The sequence below is a fragment of the Eurosta solidaginis genome, chromosome 4, assembly GCF_040869045.1.
Source record: "Eurosta solidaginis isolate ZX-2024a chromosome 4, ASM4086904v1, whole genome shotgun sequence".
NCBI classification, from domain to species: domain Eukaryota; kingdom Metazoa; phylum Arthropoda; class Insecta; order Diptera; family Tephritidae; genus Eurosta; species Eurosta solidaginis.
This window is the reverse complement of record NC_090322.1, coordinates 248,942,868-248,965,287: the sequence shown is the minus strand read 5'-3', so window position 1 is coordinate 248,965,287 and position 22,420 is coordinate 248,942,868. Positions and strand designations below refer to the sequence as shown.

Here is a 22,420-nt window from a genome sequence, read left to right as displayed (position 1 = left end):
AATTCTGAAAAAACTATGCGATTATTTTAAATTTGTTTAGGATTTTTCTTAACTATACATATATATATGCATATATATATATATACATATATATATGTTATAACACTATGTGACAAAATCTACTTTTTTTCTGGGTATTGGACCAAACCCACTTTTTTCTAGAGAATGAGGCTTAAGTAGACAAGGTACTATCTCCGTTTTTCGAAGTTAGCCTCCAAAAAATAGATATCGGCTTTCGAAGTTCGAAATTCTACATTTCGAAAATTTATTTTTTTTGTTAACGCCTTCAGCAAATTAAAAAAGTAAAAATGTTGGCGTGGTTCCAGCCGGCTGTTGCACAGTGAAATACTAGCGTACCCAGCAGACCTTCCCCTCTCACTCTCTATCCCATTCTCTTCTACTTTATCTTACATTCTTCTTGTTATTCTTATTGATCCCTTATTCCATTTAACTCCCTTTAACTCCCTTTCACTCGCAAACTCCTTCCCACTCACAAAAACACTTCCACTCTTAGTCCAAATTCCGCTCCCTGTACCTCTCTGTGTGGAATCTCTATGCCAAAAATTTAATAACTGACTCGCCTGACAGATCGATTTCCATGTTTTTTATAAACCACTACGAAACTACTATATGGAACTAGAGCAGGTAACTTTCTCATAGAGGTACTACAGTACTGAATTTTGAAGCAAATCGCACTATCAGTTAAATTTTTTGGAATAGGTCGGTCTTGGTCCACTTTCCGGAAAGAAAAAATTCTCAAATGTAAAGCTAGGCAAGAAGGTACTCCTGTGCCAAATTACAAGCAAATCGCACCATAAACTGTTTTTTTTTGTAGAACGGGCCAGCCCCTGGCTCACTTTCCGGAGTGTAAAGTTTCTGGAATATTAACTTGGCTAAAGATGTACCACTGCTCCGAATATCAAGCAAATCGAACATATAAAGTAATCGTCGTCACGAGTGGACGTGTTTTTCGGTGTGTGTGGGGTGCGCGCATTTGATTATTTCGTTTCACTAAACTGATTTAGTTTTTTCTTTTACACTAAATAATTTACATAAATAATTATGAACTGTCAAGTTTGCAAGCAAAAAATTGACCGCGCAGATCCTGCCAAAGTCACCTGTGCAGACTGTAAGTGCATATTTCATTGTTTGTGCGCCAAGATGGACAAGGCTGATGTGGAATATATGAAAGCCAATAATCTTAACTATAGATGTGAGGGATGTTCCATCCTCCGTCGAAAATCGATGCAGACGCAGTCCCTGGCACCAATGCAAGCTGTTTCTGATCCACCTGTCGCCTCCACAACTCCCACTGCGCTGTACACTAATTCGGCTACAGCAGGTGCAGAGGAACAAAAACAACGTGCAGCTCAGTGTAACACACATGCCAATACGATTAGCATGAAAAATAAAGGTAACAATCAAATAAAGAGTCAAATTCAGGCATCTACGAGTCAACAACCTTGCGGATTACCGAATAGCAGCAAAAAGCCAATAACTCTTCAGCTGCTATATGAAGAGATAGTTGCCCTCAGAAGTGTTAACTCTGAAATGCTTAGCACACTGAGTATGCTTGCTGATGAAAACAAAGCATTAAAAGAAAAGGTGACTACGTTAGAGAGCAAGCTTAACTGGAGAGACCAGAGAGACCTTAACAACGTGATTGAAATTGCTGGCATTCCACAAGAACACAGCAACAATGCGGAAGAATGTATGCAGAAAATCGTGGACACTTTGGGAATCTCAGTAACACCATCTGAGATTGAAAAATGCGTAGTAAGAAGCATAAAGCAAAAAAATGACGCTTCGCTCACCCGCAGTGTTATACGCGTGCATTTCTCCTCAACTGATACCAAGAAGAGAGTTATGGCAGCGAGAAAAACAAAAGCACGTAAGCTGACAGCGCGAATGTTTGATGGAACTAGCAATAACAAAATATATATTAATGATGCACTCACGGGTTTTAATCGAGCTTTGTTTACGGCAGCATATAAATTAAAGAAAGAGAAACACTACAAATATTTATGGTTAGGGAAATCGAGCTTCCTATTAAAAAGAGCAGAAAATGAGAGGGTTATCAACATCAGAACTTTTGAAGACATAAAATTTATTGTTGATTAGCTACTCTGTAGCTATACTCTTTGTTCTTTTTTTCTTCATTTATTTTTCTTCGATGTTTGTTGACGTTCTGATTGATGATAACCCAATCATCGCTAGCAAAAATTTTTTTCATAAAGCGCCCTCAGTAGGTTCTAACGATATAAAAGTTGTGCATCAGAATATACGTAGCCTTAGGCAGAATTTTGATTTATTTTTAAGTCATATCGATGCATTAGGTTGCCTACCAGATATTATATTTTTAACGGAAATTTGGATATATTCTTATGAAGTAAGTGACTACAGCATACCTCATTTCAATTTTTATGCCAATGCGAATGATAGATACAGTGCGGGAGGTGTTGGAGCCTTTGTGCGCGATACTTATGAGTGTACCTCAGTAAGTAAAAATCTTTATAGTGCTGATATGCTACAACTTTCTCTTAATATAAAAGGCGAACAATTTGTTTTCCTAGGGGTATACAGACTACAATCTGTTCCTATTTCTGTATTTATTCAAGAATACTCCAGTTTCGTGCTGTGTGAAGAAACTACAAACTTTTTCATACTGGGTGATTTTAATTTAGACCTTTTGCATCACTGTAATACAACTGATGATTATTTGGCCTTGATGGCTGGAAATGGTTATACTTCCTATATTAATGAGCCGACGCGCTTAAGTTCGGGTACGTGTATTGATCATATTTTTTGCCGCTTTAATGCCGTACCATATAGATATTGTAATAGTTTTAACATTGACTTGCAAGTAACTGATCACACGATGACGGGTTTGCAAATATTTGGAATTGTTTTCGACAAACCAAAAGCAAATCGCGTTCAGAAATCATATACCAAAGTTAATTTCCCTATGCTGAACCATAAGCTATGTTTCGAAAGTTGGTCGAATGTCCTCGCTGAAAATGACATATCAGTAGCTTTTTACATATTTTTAGATACCTTAAACGCGCACATTCTCAACTCTTCGTATACTGTAAATGATCGTAAAAAAAATGTGAGACTTAAGCCTTGGATTACTCGGGATCTCCTACAGAAAATAAAGCTCAAAAACCAACTAAGAAAAAAGTGTGCTAAGTATCCTAGTAATAGAAGGCTCCGCACTAGATACAACAAAATAAGTAATAGCACCAATAAGGCCATACGACTGACGCGGGAAAACTTCTTTCGAAACAAGTTTAATTCAGCACTTGGTAATATTAGGAAAGAATGGGAAGTTGTCAATAATCTTCTTAATCGAAACGGTGAAAAAGATAATGAGCGAATAGCATTACAAGCTGGGAGTCAGTCGATTACGGATGCTGTGGAAGTAGCTAATAAACTTAACACGCACTTTACAACGGTTGGGAACACAGTATTAACTAACTGCAATTGTCGGTTTGCGACCCATTTACCATCGGGCCAAGATGCTCGAAATAGCTTCTTTTTTGACCCTATCACAGGTTTCGAAATTATAAGCATTATAAAAACCTTAAAAAACTCTAGTTCATGCGGTGAGGATGGTATTTCCAATTTAATTTTAAAAAAGATATATTTTAATGTGGTTGATATACTGATATACTTATTCAACACCAGCATTACTCAGGGTATTTTTCCCGATGGTTTGAAATGTGCGATTGTAATTCCGATCTTGAAAAAAGGGGATAAAAAAGATGTTAATAATTACAGACCTATTTCACTACTCTCGGCCATATCTAAAGTTTTTGAAAAGGCTGTTAAAACCAGAATTGTTAATTTTCTAAATAAAGCGAGCTTTTTTAGCTCCATGCAGTTTGGCTTTCGTTCTGACCTTTCAACAGAAGACGCTTTGCTAGATTTTTGCACCAACGTCTACAAAGCTCTGGATGAAAAAAGAAGTTGTGCTGGTTTCTTTGTGGACATAACAAAAGCTTTTGATATGGTCGATAGGGGTGTACTATTGGATAAACTATATAGTGCAGGATTCCGCGGTGTTATGCATAAGTGGCTTAAATCGTATATATCGGGCAGAACACAAAAAGTTAAAGTAGAATGTAGCTACAGTAGATTACAGCTTGTTAATCTGGGTGTTCCCCAAGGCTCAGTTCTTGGTCCAATATTGTTCTTGGTCTATATTAATTCAATATTTAAGCTTCCATTGAGAGGCAAGGCCACTGCCTTTGCAGACGATCTTGCAATTGCGTACAGTACACCGAATTACTTTGAATTAATATGTGACATTAACCATGATATACATTTGTTACGAACCTGGTTCGCTTCACACAAACTGATTGTAAGTAGTAAAACTAGACTTATGTATTTCAGTCATGTTCTCAAAGAACAACCAACTTATGATGTCATATTTCACTCCGCAGTGTGCTCTCGCTTTAACATGCACCATATATCGTGCACTCAAAGTGACGCGATGAGATCTTTTGATTGTAATAGAAACTGTAGTGAGAGCTGCTTCAGGGTTGAAGTTGTTGAGAATTTCAAGTACCTAGGAATTATAATAGACAACCGCTTGAGTTGGTCTGAGCACATTAATGCACTAAAAAAATACTTTCTATATACCACTCGTCACTTTTATCGTCTGAAAAAGTTATGTTCAATATCCACTTTAAAAACAGTTTACTACGGAATATTTCAATCTAAACTGCAATATGGTATCACATGCTGGGGCGGCGCTTCGGCTAATAAGCTGTCAGCAGTGGTAACAATTCAAAAGGGGATTATAAGGCGAATCTGTAGTGCAAACTATAGGTCTCACTCTATGCTATATTTTAGGAAACTAGATATATTTCCGTGTCGACATCTCTATCTTTACAAAGTTTTAAAAACATTCTTTATACGGTGTGGCTACCTGGAAAGCTTTCCTTCGGAAGTCTACAACTTACGAAGAAATCTACTTCCGATGGTACAAATTCCGCATACTAGGACGTCGCACTTTAGAAGTTTTTACACATACACGTCGTGCAAATTTTTCAACTCCCTTCCTGCCACTGTACAGGTAATAAGAAATGTCAACTTATTTAAAAAAGAAGTTAAGCTGTATCTTTTTGGTTATAATCACTTTGAATTAGAAACGATGCTGAGGATGACCCTATAAACCGTACATACCTTAGGAAGCTGCAAATATTTAGTATTGATTCTCTTTCATATCTTTGATGATTTAATTTAATGTATAACATAAACTCTTTATGAAATTTTTATTTTTGTACACCCCACACAAAACAATATACCAAAGCTAGGACTGGCATTTAGAACTATGTTAAACTTTAATATAAAAAATGCCATATACTTTTCCTATGCTGCATAGTAATTTGAAATTATTTAATGTAATATTGTAATCTTAGGTTAATAAGTATGCATCTGGAAAATGTTTAATAAAATACAATACAATACAATACAATAATATTTTAGAACAGGTCAACCCTTGGTTCACTTACCGGAAAGATTAGAAGGAAAACGGACCAAATTTTGAATCTAAAGCATCCTCAAATCATACCTCGCCCTTCCCCCTCCCAGTTTAAACCGTTTCCCTCTGTATTTCCGCCTATCACTTTCACGATTTTTTCCCTCCTGCACCCAACATCTTTCCTCTACCTCAATCATCCTCTATTTTCCTCTCTCCCCTTGCTCTCTCTTCCGTCCTCTCGTTCCAATCTTCGCTTTACTGTTGGTGTCAAATCTGACGCTGGGTCATGCTCTGAGTGTGTTCTTTGAAGAAAATTATGACAACCGTTTTTAGGTTAGGTTAGGTTAGAGTGGCCACCGGTGCGAGCCCCAGTGCACTTAGGCCCATAAAGGTCCCGTTGTGATACCACGTGGATCTCTCCCCTACTCAAACCAACAGGTCGATTTAGCAAACGTCAGGAATTTCTTAGGTTCCAAGTTAACCAGATCACAAAGATCGCCAAAGAAAGGATATCCCAGAGATTTCTTCCTCTCGTGCCAAAACCAACAACCGTTTTTAATGGAAGTATATTATCGGTCGAAATACGAAGAGAAAACTTCAACACCACTATAAGTTTTACTCACTCCCGCTGTGGTCTTTGGAAAATCAAATTTTGAAAAGAAGTTTGTTAGAAGCCAATGTCTTGTAGAGTAGATGTTTTTATGATATGTATATGTTTTTGTAAAGGAAGCATTTTTTATTTTTATACACTACCTTGCGAAGATGTTAGTGTAGAGATGGAAGCGTTACCTCTATGTGCGCATTCCTTTTTGAAGTTCAAACGTATCGGTGTGCCGGGCAACGGCTTCCCCCGACGATTTTCTATTGACAAACCGATATTGAACATAGCCGTACCTGAATTATTACCGGCACATGGTAAGAATATACTAAAATCTGCAAAGAAAAAAATACAAAAAATAAATACAGGGTGCGACGACCTGCGAGGAGATTTAAGGCCAAGCTTTTAATTATTCCTACAAATTGGCGGGACGGGACCTACACGTTGAACGCAATGCAAGGCGGATAAGTTTTCACTCTTCATGGCAAAAATACACTCGGAGTGCTTGCCAAATCACTGCGGAGGGGCGACCCTGCTTGGAAAAATTTTTCATGTTCCTTTCCCTGGGGCTTAAACTCGGGATCTTCGGTGAGGTAGGCGGAGCATGTTACCACTACACCACGAAGGCGGCCGTTTAGGGTTTTGGCAGCGAACTTTTCTGCTGGCAGGCCTAAAAAACGCACAGTTTTAACATAGTAAGAGATTTTAGATGATTTTGTTTCAAGAGGTCGGTTCGTAATGTAGTGTCACCTCGCATATGCTAAAAATACATTGGGTAGGTAAAGTGATCTGCATGGGAGCTTTCCACATTTTCACTCGCAGACATTTTTACCCATTGTGAACCAATTACATTCATCCAACCACTCACATCCCTCTTAGTTTTCAACAAACCACTTATTTTTATATATAATCTTAAGGGAAATATCCGACTTCTTTACCTCCGCCAGACTGTGGAAAAACCGTGCGCACAGAAATCTGACGCGTCCTCTTAGCTGTTGCTGTTGTTGTGGACATACTTCGCCCCATCCAATATGTGCGATCTCTGACAAATCGTCAATATCGTCTAACGAGAGTTCGATGAAAGTTGCTGTTTCAACAAGGTTGGACCAAGGATATAAGGGTAATATAGGCATTGGTTCCACATGGCAATTGAAAAGATGGTTGGTAACATGTGTACACGTTACAAGGGCAGGTTAGGCTTGATTCTGGATAAGTAGGTGTTTAACCTATTACAGTATCCAGATCGAAGTTGAGCTAGAGCAGACGAGTATCTCCCTGGGGATGGGGTCGTTTTCCTCAGCTGCCAGTTTAGGGTATTAGTCTTTGAGAACGGGGCTCACCGGACATTTGTCTGCATAGTAATTTGCCTACTTTTTGTGTGTGTCTCTGAGCGCTTTTGGTGCTTCTTTTGTTCAAACGGCTGACTTCTTCAGTGGCTCCAGCGGGTTAGGGGGTCAGAATATACGCGCGGTAGGTATGCCTGTTGTAAGAGGCGACTAAAATACCAGATTCAAAGGGCTGTGTAGCGCAACCCTTTCAGGTTGCCAGCGCAATATATAGCTTCTCCAAACCCCATTGTCAACCTCACCTATCCGTGGTGAATCCTGTTTCACTAACAGACAAGCTCGTCATGGAACTTGGGGGTGGGGAGGGAGGGATGGCCTGAAGGTTTAATGTGGCCATATAAATCGTTCCCGTAATGGTCGGGCTAGCACCTTAATGGTCAGATGCCTGTTGGGATGCCGAGTTTTCTGGGTATTTAACAGAAATTGTTTGTTCAGATGATGTTCTGGTGACATAACTGCAGTTTCCTCCAGTGTGTTTCCTTTAAGCTTTGCGACCATATCGCAAACGCGTAGCATACAAGCGGCTGGCCAATTACTTTATGAGTGGCTATGAGCCAAGTGCTGCCAGCGAGGGACTTGACGATTTTGGTAATGTAGGTCCTAATCTAACGTCACACCCAGTATTTTTGGGTGTAGGACAGTCGGTAGCTATATTCCATCGACATGTATGGCCTATATTGCCGACATCTTCTTACCAGTCCCGACAGCCTTAAAAGAGGGAACTTGTTGGTATGCGTGATCGCTAAAGCAACGCTGTTATATCAGAGAAAAGTAGGAGAAGGGCTTGTTCCTTTCCAATGTAAACATGTAAACATGGCCATAAAAACCTTGCGGGACTTCAACCAATCCGGTAAGTCTACAGAACCTTTGTTATATTCCTAGGTGTCTTTACGAGTCGCAGAACCCACTAAAAATTACAAAAGAAATTATTTGGCAAATGTAAACCTGCCGCACCGCTATTAAACTGGTGCCGTCATTGCAACCATTGTATCCCCTATCATACCGCTGTCCGGCTCTTGCCGTCTAGATATTCTGACTGCCACTACGATCCTTGACCGCCCTAAATTGTTTGGCTACTTCCGCGATCGTCAAGGCAACAGGTACCGACCATTCCACCTAAGTAGAAATTTCGGACAGCGTCCGTCGCTTACTGCTTATCTATAATATCTCGCTCTTTCGTTTCCTACTCTCTTGGTACGAAAAGCTTATGTCGTCGTAACAGTTCAATCGTGTGTGTACTATGATATTATGTTATGGTGCCTGTACCTGATCCTGGATGAACTGAAAGGTTTCTCAGCCTCTATTAAAAGGGAAAGAAATCCTTTTTACTCACTTTTTTCCTCAGCCGGAATACGTCCAATTGTTTTAATTGACAGTGTTGGCGCACGCAGTATATTATCGTCCAGTGTTTGTAAACGATCGAAATTATAAAAATATTTTCGACTCCCCGATTTCCATGTAAAATTCACATAATTAACTTCAGCCGGAATAATTAAATATTTATAGATGTTGATTTCACGTAAATCATTGAGGACTTGGCCATTTTCGATAGCATAAATGCGACCATGTGCAAAGCCTTGTGGAAAGAAAAGAGCTTTACACTTGAAAATCAGATTGAGTTTTTTTCCAGCAAAAACAATATGTTAAATGGGAACATCCCAGCCACAGCCACAGCATTAAATTGGGTTTTTGATAATGTAACAAGAGTAGAGTGGCGGAGACTTTCCCCTTAGAAATACATTACCACTTAACATATTTAACTGTTGCTCGTTAATCCATAATGAAAGTTCATTATCCTCCTGATGCTGTCGGCGATGATGTTTTTTATGATGCCCCCGACGATGTCCGTTTCCGACATGGTTTCCACCACCACCACCACGACCACCACCGCCACCCTCAGCCTCTTCAATGCTTATAAGCTCATGATCAGCTTCGTTGCTTTGTCTGTGATGGTGTTTTCTGCATTCGATCCAATTGCTCCAACATATTAACAACAACAATGAGATTAAATAGAACCATTTGCTAGATGATTGTGATTTTGTATGGTAAAGCATTTTTCCTGCAATGAATAAGTGACAGCGGATATTAGTTAAACATGCGCTGAGATTGCATATTGCACTGTACAAGAAAAGATTCATACTACATATTCGTATTAGAGGTGGAAGTATGGTATGTATGGTAGTAGTTTCAAAGTGGCAGTGTTTCGGGGTAGGTTAGATTAGGCTAGGTTAGGTGGTAGCTGCTCTGATAAGGAAAGCTCACTTGGACAACACGAAGGTCCGTTGTGATACCACATACAACAAAAATAACGGTGACTTATATCTAGCTACTTAGAGAATAGTTGGGTAGCAACGATAAAGCTACGAATGATACCGATCTCAACTTTGGTTAATCCTCGGGAGATCCAAGTGAGTCGCGACCGAAGTACTTTCGCCTAGTTCTGACAAAAGCTGGGCAATGAAGCATAAAGTGATCTGGTGATTCCACCTCATCATCCTTCATACAGCTGCAGCAGGATGGAGTTTCCAGTATATTGAGACGTGCCGCATGGATACCCATGGATCAGTGCCCTGTCAAAACCCCAATGACCATTGATAAGTGAGCCTTAGTGAACCCAATTATTTCAGCAGACCTCCTGCCATCCATTTTCGGCCAGAAAGATCTTGCTACCCTGCAAGACGTGGTGTCCGCCCAACGTTTGCTGAGCTGACTCGAGGCCCAGTTATGGAGGGGCAATCCACAGGTGGCCAGCGGAATCCCGAAATCCCTACAGCCATCTTCATCCGGTTCAGTTGTACCGATGCGGACTAAGAGATCCCCTTGACAGTTACCCGGGATATCACTATGGCCCGGGACCGAGATAATCTTAATTGTAAAGTAATTCGATGCAATCGTAAGCGAGGTCAGGCACTCCCAGACCACCCTCGATCGCACCGTAGTGGAGCTAGCCGCTTGGTTATTAGAGTAGATGTTAAAATCCCTAACCGTAGTAACAGTGGACAGCATTTCATCCATCGCATCCTTAATCGCAGCAACTTCCGCTGGGAATACACTGCAGTGATCAGCCAACTTAAACTTTCGGCTTACATTTAGCTCTTGACAAAAGACCCCCCACCAACCTTTCCGTCCAACTTCGACCCATCCTATACAATAGTCTGTTCTGTCCGGGTTAAATTTGAAACTGGTAAGAAGGCTATAGTGTCCGAAGTCAGCAAGCCCATAGCCCATATAACGAAGCCTGACCAACGACCGGGGTATAACGGGAAAGATTAAAAAAAATTATTAAAAGGGGAGGATAAATCTATTTTTTTTACTGGCATTAAAGCTAAAGTCTCTTAATTTTGAATACCTTGAATCCAAGCAATTTCAACGGTTCAGTGAGAGGTCAAAGGGAGGTGACGTACAACTTGATGGCCATGCCGCCTAATCAGTAAAGAGCGCTTGGAAGTTGCATGTGGGCTTTGGGTGACAGATCGACGACTGCGACCTGCAATTTTTGTCAGAAATTTCTGCGCCGATACCGAAAATGCCTGTGGTCCCGTCCGTAGAGCGAGATTAGCACCTTTGTACAAGCACTTCGGGATCTCCAGTCTCTACTCGTGAAGAACAACAGCTCAAAATAAATTTTGTCTGTTTCAGGGAATCCGGAAGGTAGGCTTATGTAGTGTTCTTTCCCTTTCCGGATACCACTGTACTCATGCAGCATCTCGTTCCAGCACCCATACTTCGCTCAGTCTTAAGGTTTATCCTGTTGCGGATACACGAATGTGAAAATCCAGCGATAATTTCTCAAGGATTATGTTTAGTGTATTCAGCGTCGCAAAACCTAACCGCTTCCGTTAATCCTGCGCAGGCTGCCCGTTTATTTTGCTTGTCTAGGAGTATCCGAACAACACAAAGGTGCGACAGAAACAAACAAATAGCTTTCGAGGCATCCGGGCTAGTACAATAAGGTGCTAATATCAGAGCTCGTCCCACCCTTACCAAGCAGAGATTGTAGGTTAAGGTAGTGTCTAAAATTACAATAAAAATAAAAAAGCGCGCCCTATCTAGGCTAACGGCGCAAAAGCGAATCTCAGCTACATTTTGAAAAAAAATTGGGATAGGGCATTGTGCAACCAAAGTCTGGGATAGACATGTCGTTTTCGAACCTGCAGCAAAAGTAGGATGATCTTTTACTCGAACAAAAAACTTAAGAGTCGGAAGCTAAGGTTGAAAAGCAGTGCGGATGACGTTGTACTGATTAAAATTCAGTTTGGCTTCAAAATTCGAAAATAATTCAGGTGCTGCTTTAACGTATTGGTGGTTAACTCGACGCCGAATTCCCAAGCATATACATCTCCAAGCAACTAATCCATCAATGAGCTAATTCTTGATGCATTAATTTGCCACTAATGAAGGCCTAAACGCCATCTCCATACGTCGTGATTTTGACTGGTCCCGTGTCGAACTGCCTGAACGGTGGGTGGATGACCAGCATCCACAGAGGTTGTGATAATAATAATACAAAATTCGATAAGCTGCAGGAAGATTATTTCGCAATGGGGTCTAATGAGGCCACGAAATTAATAAATAGGCGCATCATAAATAAGATATTGTTACGAATATTAGCAACACTAAGGGGTACTGCCATCTCTAAGCCGATGCTAAGCAGTGATTGTATGCACATCCATAAATCAGTCATTATGTATCTACATAAATGAATCAATCATTATGTCTACACATATGTACGTACACGCAGCGGAGAAGCAACGCACAAACACATGCAGATATCTTATCTGAGATGCTCCCAAAAGTATGCAATTGTAATTGTGGAAGTGTCGCTCACAAATACACGCGCATATGAGAGCTACACACGTGCATCTGTAGTTATAATTATATACCAGGGACTAAGTAAATTCTGGAAGCGCCTAGAAGATGCAACGGGGAAATCACACAGTGTAAAAACAGCAACAGTAGAGGCGCGAGAATTAGTTTCGATTAAGCACGCTATCTGTCGAGCAATAGAAGTGTTATTTTGAAAGTACTTGAATAAAGGCCATTTTGCATTATTAAATATTGGAGTCATTTATTCAACAGTTTAGTGATTCGAACTTAGCAGAAGGTTGCAAATAAGAGGATTTGCAGTAAATTCGTTACAATATTTTGGAATGATAGCATACCCGGAAAAGTTGTGCTGCCCAAAAATTGACTTGCTTGCAAGGGTGCAAGGGTGTACCGTTGGTTCCAAATTCACGGAAGGGGTCAGGTCTGCGTTAAGCCTCATGATGGGCATACTAACTGGCTACTGTCTTGTGGCATCACATGTTTATAAAATTGGCCTCGGCAGTAACAGCAGATGTAGGAAGTGGGAACTGCAACAAGAAACGATTGAGCACGTATTGTGTTCGCGAAGTTAAGGCTCCAGCTGGGGCGACGAAGTTGTCAGATCTCGAGGCAGCAATTAAGCTAGATCCTAGAAAACTTCTAGTATTTGCCAAGGGGTCGGAGCTATTTTATAACATAAGCCCTGTTACCTAATTGGGAGTTTTTCGTTAGGTCGTGAAACAAATTCTGGTAATACTATAGATACATTTAACCTATTGACCGGACAGTTCCACGTAACTTATATCTTATATTGTCTTACAAATACCGAGTGATCTCGTCAACATTCTGTGAACATTTTGGGAGATCGGTCTAGAGCTTTGGACTCTTAAAACACACACATCCACTTTTACTTCAAAGATTCAGGATCGGGATAAAATATTTAATCGTTCTCTACCATCTCTAACACAATTTATAGCAAAGGAGTGTCGCCGCTGTTAATGGCTTGTATGTGTAAATAGAATGAGTGAGTGTTGTTGTAATCATGAAGTGAGTTTCTTGCGAAATTACAACTTGTCTCGTCGTCTAAATTACTTTTTCATCGATCTTTTTCTAGGAATAACTCATTGTTGCAGATATCTCAAAAGTTTATAGATATGTACATATGTAGAAGATATAAACTGAATAAGCACGTGATGCGTCGATTGGACGCACCAGACGATTAAAGTGCATTGAAAAGAAATAAACGGGAAGTGTGGTACGTTGGGTTCCCAAGCGTCCGATAGAATATGGTTAGGGAACTTGAGCCAAAGAAAATGTGAAATATGAGGAGCGACCGACTAAGCACCACCCGTCTTCCGCTTGCGATCTTAAACACCAAAGGCTGTGTAACTCTGTGCGGTGTTTAGTTATTGAGTTGACACCGAGCGGGGTGTTACTGGTGCTGACACACTGCTTCGTGACACCGTGGCGCAATATGGCACCAGTAGCACTAGACTGGTACAAACTCTTTACGAGCTAGAAACACTTCAACTAAAAGCTTTAGGAGATACATCTCTTGACATCTGCTAACAGCTCCGTTGGGTTATTACTCATACTTAACGCCTGTTATGATCCTAAGTCCTATGTAAAAGTATGGTACCAAAAGTTGCATGCTGTTCTAAGCACTTGATACTGTTTAAGATATGTTTGGCGATGGAGTTTTAGCGCTAGCGAAGGTTAGAATTCGGAAGATGGTAACAAGATAGAGAATACCGCCGATATTGTAAGAGTCGGGGTTGTGCGCAACTATAACTGCTTACACAGAAGCTGGCTAGTGCTGCTATGTCTTATGCCCCACTCCATACATTTTATGAGGTGACCGTGAATGAAGTCCTACAAGCTGCTAGTAGACTTGAAGATAATAACCTCCTAGCGTTTATTCATGAAACGCAAACATTTGCATGCTTAGCAGAGGAGACATTTACAAAAATTTGGAAGCGCCAGACTTTGGTGCTACTACCAAAGACTGACTCCGCCGGTAAAGTTCTAGAGTCATTTTAAGTCGTCTTGTAGGGAGGAGATTGAAGACGTAGGGGTATATCTGAAAACCCGTTTGGATTCGGAAGGAAAAGGAAAAAGTGGCTCAAGAGGCCACTTGTGCCACTCGATGGCACGAAGGTTCGTAGGAGTATTGGCTTGCAAAAGTTATGCCTTCAGCACCTACTACTTTGAAGGTCGACTGTTTTTTGAATACGAAACTTCACCTGATACTAAAAAGCTCGATGTTACAGGCGGCATTTCTTAGGGGTCTGTGCTAGATCCACTGCTCTGGAACATTATGTCCGATACGACTCAAAGATTGGCGGATGATGATAAAAACGCTGCCAGTAATAAAGCGCCCAGAGTTCATTCAAAACCCATTTCGAATATGCTAACAAAAAGACATCGAAAACCGTAACGTTATTATCGAAGATAATGTTAAATTCCCGAGGACTAAAGCAAAGAAGGCGCCATTACTTACAGGCGTCATAAAGAGCCAAATACTCTATGCTGCTCCTGTTTGGCACCAGACCATAGAGTGCTTGCCATACTGCCGAGGCGTTAAATCAAAATACCGTGCAGTGCTTTTAAACCGGTTTCTGACGAAGCATCAGGAATGTAAGGAGGAAAACCAGTAAGGAGGAAACCAGTATTCAAATCTAGTAGATGCGATGAGATAACCTGACAAAGGGACGCTGGACAAATTGGTCATTCCCGCCTTAAAACACTGGCTGTCACGAAGACATCACATAATGGACTTCTAACTAACCCAGTTCCTAACCGGGCATGGATGTTTTAAGGAGTATCTCCACCATTTCAAACACGAAGAGAATAACATATGCGATGATTATGGAGGTGAAGCAGTGCAGGTGTATACCATGTATTTTTCGAAGATCCCATAGTTATAGATGAACACTGCGTATCATATTTAGGGAAGATTACACTCCCGAGACATTCGTGGAACAAATGGTCGAAAGCAACGAAAAATGGATAGGGTGCGTCGAAAGCTTCGCCCCGGTTACGGCGATCTGAGTACATAAAGAGATCCAAGACGCGGATATGGAGCAAGGTTTCTCCAACCGTAGAAGTAGCTGTCTCATAAGCGGTACATTAAGATACGAAGTAAAGGATTGGAGACATGGTCTCTTGAATCAGCATAATCGCTCTTTCTAACTGTACAGTGAATTTATCAGGATCATAAAAAGTTACAGCTTAAGTATCCATATACGAGATTTAGCCCCAGCTTATCCAACGTTTTGCGACTTTGAATGTACTGGTTGAATGTACTCAACCAACCTCCGGACAGAATACTTGACGGTAATCCCGGGGGGAAATGGTACTTAGGAGGTAGAAATTAGGTAGAAATTAGTGCCGATTAAAGTTCCAGACTAACAATTGGAGGATTTCAATGCTTTCTCCTCTGAAACAAAAAAAAACAGGTCTTGGATTTCAAATTTTGAGGATATGGTAAGAACGAGCACGTAGGAGTCGGAATTGTGCGCAACTATAACTGCTTACACAGAAACACAATCACCATACCCCATTGCCACTACTAACCAGTCAGTTCCGGTAATAACTTGATATTAATTATTTCTTAATTACTCTTGAGTTTAAAGAAGTTAGTGTTTCAACACCCAAACTTGATACATCATCATGATGAATGGCATGACCCATTACGTACAGGAGAAGAAGCAAAAGAGTGAAACAATCACGTCCAACCAGACCCATTTTCGTACATTGCAAGGGTAATTAATTTTAATTGCTCACAATTCGCAGTTTTATTTCTGTTGGACTCCCTTCGTTTAGAGTCATTCAAAAATAAAATAATAAATGAAAGACGTGGGACAGACTTGTTGATCACCCTCGGAGGCACGCTGCAAGAGGTTATCTCTTTTGCTTTTGTTGCAGGTTTTACACATTTTTATACTCAGCTGAGCAGAGGTTACAGAGTATATTAATTTTGTTCGCATAACGGTACCCCGTAACGGCATAAACTAATCGAGATAGATATAGACTTCTATATATGAAAATGATCTGGGCGAAAAAAGAAATTCATTTAGCCATGTCCGTCTGTCCGGCTGTCTGCCCGTGACCACGACAACTTAAGTAAATTTTGAGGTATCTTAATGAAATTTGACATGTAAGTTCTTGGGCACTCATCTCAGATCGCTATTTAAAATGAACGAAATCGTACTATAACCACGCCCACTTTTTCGATATTGAAAATTTCGAAAAACCGAAAAAGTGCGATAATTCATTACTAAAGACGGATAAAGCGATGAAACTTAGTGGGTGGGTTGACCTTATGACGCAGAATAGAAAATTAGTAAAATTTTGGACAATGGGCGTGGCACCGCCCACTTTTAAAAGAAGATAATTTAAAAGTTTTGCAAGCTGTAGTTTGGCGGCTGAGTATGTAATGTTCGGTTTCACCTGAACTTAGCTTTCCTCACTTGTTTTTTATTAGTTCCATGCGCTGCAGTAGCCAGTTGAGACAGAGACAGAACGTCTAGCAACCTTTTTCAATCTAAAGGGAATTAGTGATCAAGTAGATTAAATTCACATTGGATCGAGTGAAACATTTCATAGATTAGTAGCACTAATCCTTAGAAAGATGGAGACCAAAGTCTCTCAGCAATGTGAGCGCGTCACATAGGGCTATTAGTCAGTTAAACGAATATGAGCAGTCATTTGCTGAGTCGTGAGACCTATTTGTTTGACCCATCGAACCTGAGGGTCGATTCAACTTGCTCATCTCTTATCGAAAAGATATTTGGAGTTAACAGTGGCAACAGACATAACATTATACCTAAAGCATATTCCTCTCTAGCTTTCATTAGACGGAATAGTTCTGAATTTAAGGATCCTTATACTAAAAAATTGCTGTTTAGTACATTTGTAAGGTCCAAATTGGAATATGCTTCTATAATCTGGAATCCGTTTTATGATGTGCATTCCAATAGACTTGAACGGTTACAAAAAAAGTCTCTAAAATTTGCATTATCCAGTATTAGGTTTAATATGCCTATTCCATCTTATGTTCTGCGGTGCAGACTGATCAGTCTGCATACTCTTGCCAGTAGGCGATTGATATCTGGCTTAGTTTTTATTCGTGATGTTCTCAATGGGACTATTGATTGTCCGTTTTTATTGCGTTGTATTAAACTCAATATTCCAGCCAGAAACTTACGACATCATGATTTATTTGCTATTGACCTCTGCAAAACCAGGTATGCTCAAAATGAACCAATTATCAGACTGCTATCGGAATTTAATTTGTTATGTAGATAAATAAATTTAGATATATTTGTAAATCGCAATGAATTTAAAGAAAAACTTTGTATGTACTATTTTCAATATAATTAATAATCTATGTACGTTTTAGTCTGTAAGGTTTCTAAACCATAGACTTAGTAAATAAATCTAAATCTAAATAAAAGTAGGGCATTGAAAGCTGCAGCCTTCAACATCGTACAGCTCTATCCTAATAAAAGTTCTCAATTTCTTTCTACCCAGTCTGAGTTTTAGGAGTTAAAAATACTTCGTCAGATGGAGTTTTGAATATTTTATGTTGCCTTTCTTCAACAAATCACACATTGGAAAGTGTCCAATGGATGTACTAGCGGAACACAGAAATTATATTGACCTTAAAGGGGTTGGTAAGTGCAATACAAACATGTATAGCTTCACAACTTCCGAACCCCAATTTTCAACCTCACCTACCCACGAGAAATTCTGTTACAAATATGTATATTATTGTTACCGGAGCAAGGCGGATCTATATTCGTAAAGTGCCGTCGGCAGCTTTATCGCTACCAAAACTAAGCATCTAGCGCCGACTTCTACCTACAGTAAAGACTTCTAAGATGGAAACGCTGATGTCTGAAAGCCTCCCTCCCTCGCAATCAGCAACGCCGCCCAACTGCTTTCGTGGCGATCCTCTGCGTTGCTTACTACGATCATTGGCTGCCATAGTCGTTTGGCTAATCCCCACAATCAACGTTGCTCACCAATTATCATCTCACCGTATGAGTTATATTTGGCACTGTACTACTCTGTCCTTCGCATACTGATAAGCCAGTTCTCGTTTTCTACTCTCTTGGTACATAAAGATGCTGTTCTCCTAACATCTATATCTGTGTGGGTGTGCAGTCGACCTTAACAAATACTGTGTCTTTACTCATTGGTGGTTTGTGGGACATTTACTAAACCCTGGATAGATGGAGTGTTTTGACAATACGCAACTCATACATTCTCACTCTTCGCTTACATCGTTAGATCGACTCAGTAGTCTGAGAGAACACGAATCAGCGCCGAGCGAAGCATCTTTCAGCTTTCGATTCTGAGAGTGTGAGTGAATAGATTTTAGCCTAGTTTAATGATGTTTTTTCTCAATTTTAGTCTAATATTTTATATATGTATGTATTTGTTATCTGGAGGCAACGCATTTGTCACCGTTTACAACAACACTTAACAATATTCCATTAATTATAACTTCACCGCTCCGAAATCAACACCTGTAGGCGCGGCGCAAATAAAAGCAACAACACAAGCGGAACTCAGCACACAGGCACACAACAGCAGCAGCAATAAGACACAGACATCATCGGATACCGATTAACTTCCATCAAACAATTTGTTAGTTCTTTACGATTATTGCTTTTCTCACACCTTATTACTAAGTGAGATCGGGCTAAGCTCAAAACTCGGCTCACATTTGTCTGGTTGCTATGAAGCACTAACAAGACGGGCACAGAGCACACAACGGCAATATGCATGCAGAGGATGGAAGAATACAAAGACGGTGGACAAAGAAGACGGATACCGTGGTGACGAGTATATAATAAAATACCTTTAATAAACTGATGCTTAATACTTTGTGGTGTCGACAGAACGGTTAAAAATACAATAGCAACAACAAATTAATTAATAAAAACACAAAGAAAGGAAATGAAACTCAAAGTCCCAGCAGCGGGACACAAAATGGCAACAACCACGACAACAAATAAGAATGAGCTCAACAAGCAGCGAATGGAAGCAAAGCCAAAATGGACACGCACCTCAATAAATAGCAGGCGTTTTTCGATCAACGGACAGCAATAAAATGCAAAAATAAGTAGAAAAAATTGAAAAAGGGGGAAAAAAACTGCACACTCGATATAGAGATAGTGGCTCTTCGTTCATCTGTCAGACTGATAGTTGGGTCGCCCTAAAGCAAAGATAATGTGCTCGCCCCTTCGTTTCCATCGTAGGAACTTTCAAAAATGTCCTTCCAAGGGCTATTGAAAGTACTCTACTATAACTCGAATCGAATCGATCCGTGTAGAATTTAATAGAAGGCTGTTGATTGCCGGAACGGCCACAGCGGTGTGAGGGAGAGTAACGGCTGTAACGGGTGTAACCGAACATTACATACTCAGCTGAGAGCTTTGGAGACAAAATAAGGAAAATAAACCTAGGGTCACCCTGGAATGTGTTTGTATGACATGTGTATCAAATGGAAGGTATTAAAGAGTATTTTAAAAGGGGTGGGCCATAGTTCTATAGGTGGACGACATTTCGGGATATCGCCATAAAGGTGGACCAGGGGTGACTCTAGAATGTGTTTGTACGATATGGGAATCAAATGAAAGGTGTTAATGAGTATTTTAAAAGGGAGTGGGCCTTAATTCTATAGGTGGACGCCTTTTCGAGATATCGCCATAAAGGTGGACTAAGGGTGACTCTATAATGTGTTTGTACGATATGGGAATCAAATGAAAGGTGTTAATGACGATTTTAAAAGGGAGTGGGCCTTAGTTCTATAGGTGGACGCCTTTTCGAGATATCGCAATAAAGGTGGACAAGGGGTGACTGTAATGTGTTTGTACGATATGGGTATCAAATTAAAGGTATTAATGGGGGTTTTAAAAGGGAGTGGCCCTTATTTGTAGATGTCGACCAAAATGTGGACCAGGGTGACCCAGAACATCATCTGTCGGGTACGGCTAATTTATTTATATATGTAATACCACGAACAGTATTCGCCCTGCAGAACTTTTTCATTTTCTTCTACTTAATATGGCAAGTGTCACACCCATTTCCACAGTAAACAGTTATCGTCATAGAAGGATTGGTAAATTTTTGTTCGACTTATGGCATTAAAAGTATTCTAGACAAATTAAATGAAAAAGGGCGGAGCCACGCCCATTTTGCAATTTTCTTTTATTTTTGTATTTTGTTGCACCATATCATTACTGGAGTTGAATGTTGACATAATCTACTTATATACGGTTATTCAATTCAATTTTTTGTTAAAATTTGACTTTTAAAATTTTTTTTTTAAAAAGTGGGCGTGTTCTTCATCCGATGTTGCTAATTTTTATTTAGCACATATAGTAATAGGAGTAACGTTCCTGCCAAATTTCATTATGATATCTTCAACGACTGCCAAATTACAGCTCGCAAAACTTTTAAATTACCTTCTTTTAAAAGTGGGCGGTGCCACGCCCATTGCCCAAAATTTTACTAATTTTCTATTCTGCGTCATAAAGTCAACCCGCCTACCAAGTTTCATCGCTTTATCCGTCTTTGGTAATGAATTATCGAACTTTTTCGGTTTTTCGAAACTTTCGATATCGAAAAAGTAGGTGTGGTTATAATCCGATATCGTTCATTTTAAATAGCGATCTGAGATGAGTGTCCAGAAACCTACATACCAAATTTCATCAAGATACCTCAAAATTTACTCAAGTTATCGTGTTAACGGACAGACGGACGGACATGGCTCAATCAATTTTTTTTTCGATACTGATGATTTTGATATATGGAAGTCTATATCTATCTCGATTCCTTTATACCTGTTCAACCAAACGTTATCCAATCAAAGTTAATATACTCTGTGTGCAAAGCACGCTGAGTATAAAAAGAGGTACGCGACAGGGGGTTTTCTTTCTCTCCTCTTGGTTGTAAACGACCTGGTTTAAGACGCAGAGGGGAATGGCTGCCAAGTTATGGCCTATGCTGATAACCTGCTAATCATTGACAGGGAGAAATAACTGAAAGTACTGAGGGACGTTTTACAGTACTACCTTGGTACCACAGTCAGATGGTCTTAGTCATGCGGGTAATCTGTAAAAACCTGCTAAAACGGAGATGAATCTGCTCATGAGAAGGTAAGAAATCTCTGAATTCAAATCACTCTCAATTAGTGCTGTAGCGCTGGTGCTGTCTGACATGTGTTAAGTAAATAGCTTCGGATTACTTTTTACAGCAAGCTGTTACGGAAGCTTAATGTGGAGGGCAGGGCTAAGAAGGCTTCGTTTGCTTTGTTAGGCTATCGAGAGACAGTTGGCAAATTCTGGGCACTCTCATTAATAACACCTGCACTGGCACTAAACGCAGTGCAGTATCTGTATTTTGAATGGCATTTTGATAAAAATTGCCACAGGTACGGCGGCAAGAAGGCTTCGAGAATGCTACAACAACAACATAACGCGGGATATAAGCTTGTAAATCATGGTGGACGCGAGGTGTGCATTTACTCAGATAGCCAAGCAGCGTCCTTACTCTCTTGCTATTACTTCCCCCTTAACTTCGTTTAAGGCCGTCGTCAGCAGCAGGAAGAGGTCGCTTCCAGCTGCAGCTAACTTTGCAAGCATAACTCTTATATGGGTACCTGGTTACAGGAACATCGAGAAGGCAGACGAACTTGCAATGGCAAGGACACTGCTGGAGGCATCGGAGGCAGTCGAGAGGCATCATCCAATCAATCAAAAGAAACATTCATTGAAGATTCAAAGACACCTGTAAGAGCAAACCTGAACGAAATTGATGGTAGGAGAACATATTAATAAATAAAAAGATCAAGGAAAAAAATCTTTAGGATCACTGCCACAATCACGGGACATTGGCCGCTTGGCTTGCATGCCGAGAATGGGCATTCCTTTTAGCAACATTTTCAGGAGCTGCTGCGAAGAGGGCAGCCTACTTCTGGCACACACTAGGCTTCCAACTATGGGCAGTTATATACTTCCGGAACATAAGGAAGTAGCTAAATGGCTTGTAACAGATATCGGCAGGTTTATCTTCTGCACCAAATGGTCCGAACGGAGTACCGACTAGCCTAACTAAAACAGCAGGAATTGGTTGCCACGTGCATCAAAGTGGCGACCCGTGCGCTAT

At 40.2% G+C, this 22,420-nt stretch overlaps 1 protein-coding gene across 6 annotated transcripts in view; it reads right to left on the bottom strand.

Annotated features, from left to right (window-relative positions):
* shf (shifted) overlaps window positions 1-22,420 on the bottom strand; it is an 81,715-nt gene that overhangs the window by 20,849 nt on the left and 38,446 nt on the right. For 3 of the 6 annotated variants that reach the window (XM_067785562.1, XM_067785566.1, XM_067785560.1), the window contains exons 2-4: window positions 9,177-9,491; window positions 8,766-9,026; window positions 6,242-6,421 (exon numbers count right to left, since the gene is read on the bottom strand). In XM_067785562.1, the coding sequence (XP_067641663.1) occupies window positions 6,242-6,421; window positions 8,766-9,026; window positions 9,177-9,486 (751 nt within the window). In that variant the 5' untranslated portion in view covers window positions 9,487-9,491. The remainder of the gene's footprint in view (window positions 1-6,241; window positions 6,422-8,765; window positions 9,027-9,176; window positions 9,492-22,420) is intronic. The other 3 variants (XM_067785565.1, XM_067785563.1, XM_067785564.1) reach the window with 3 other exon arrangements.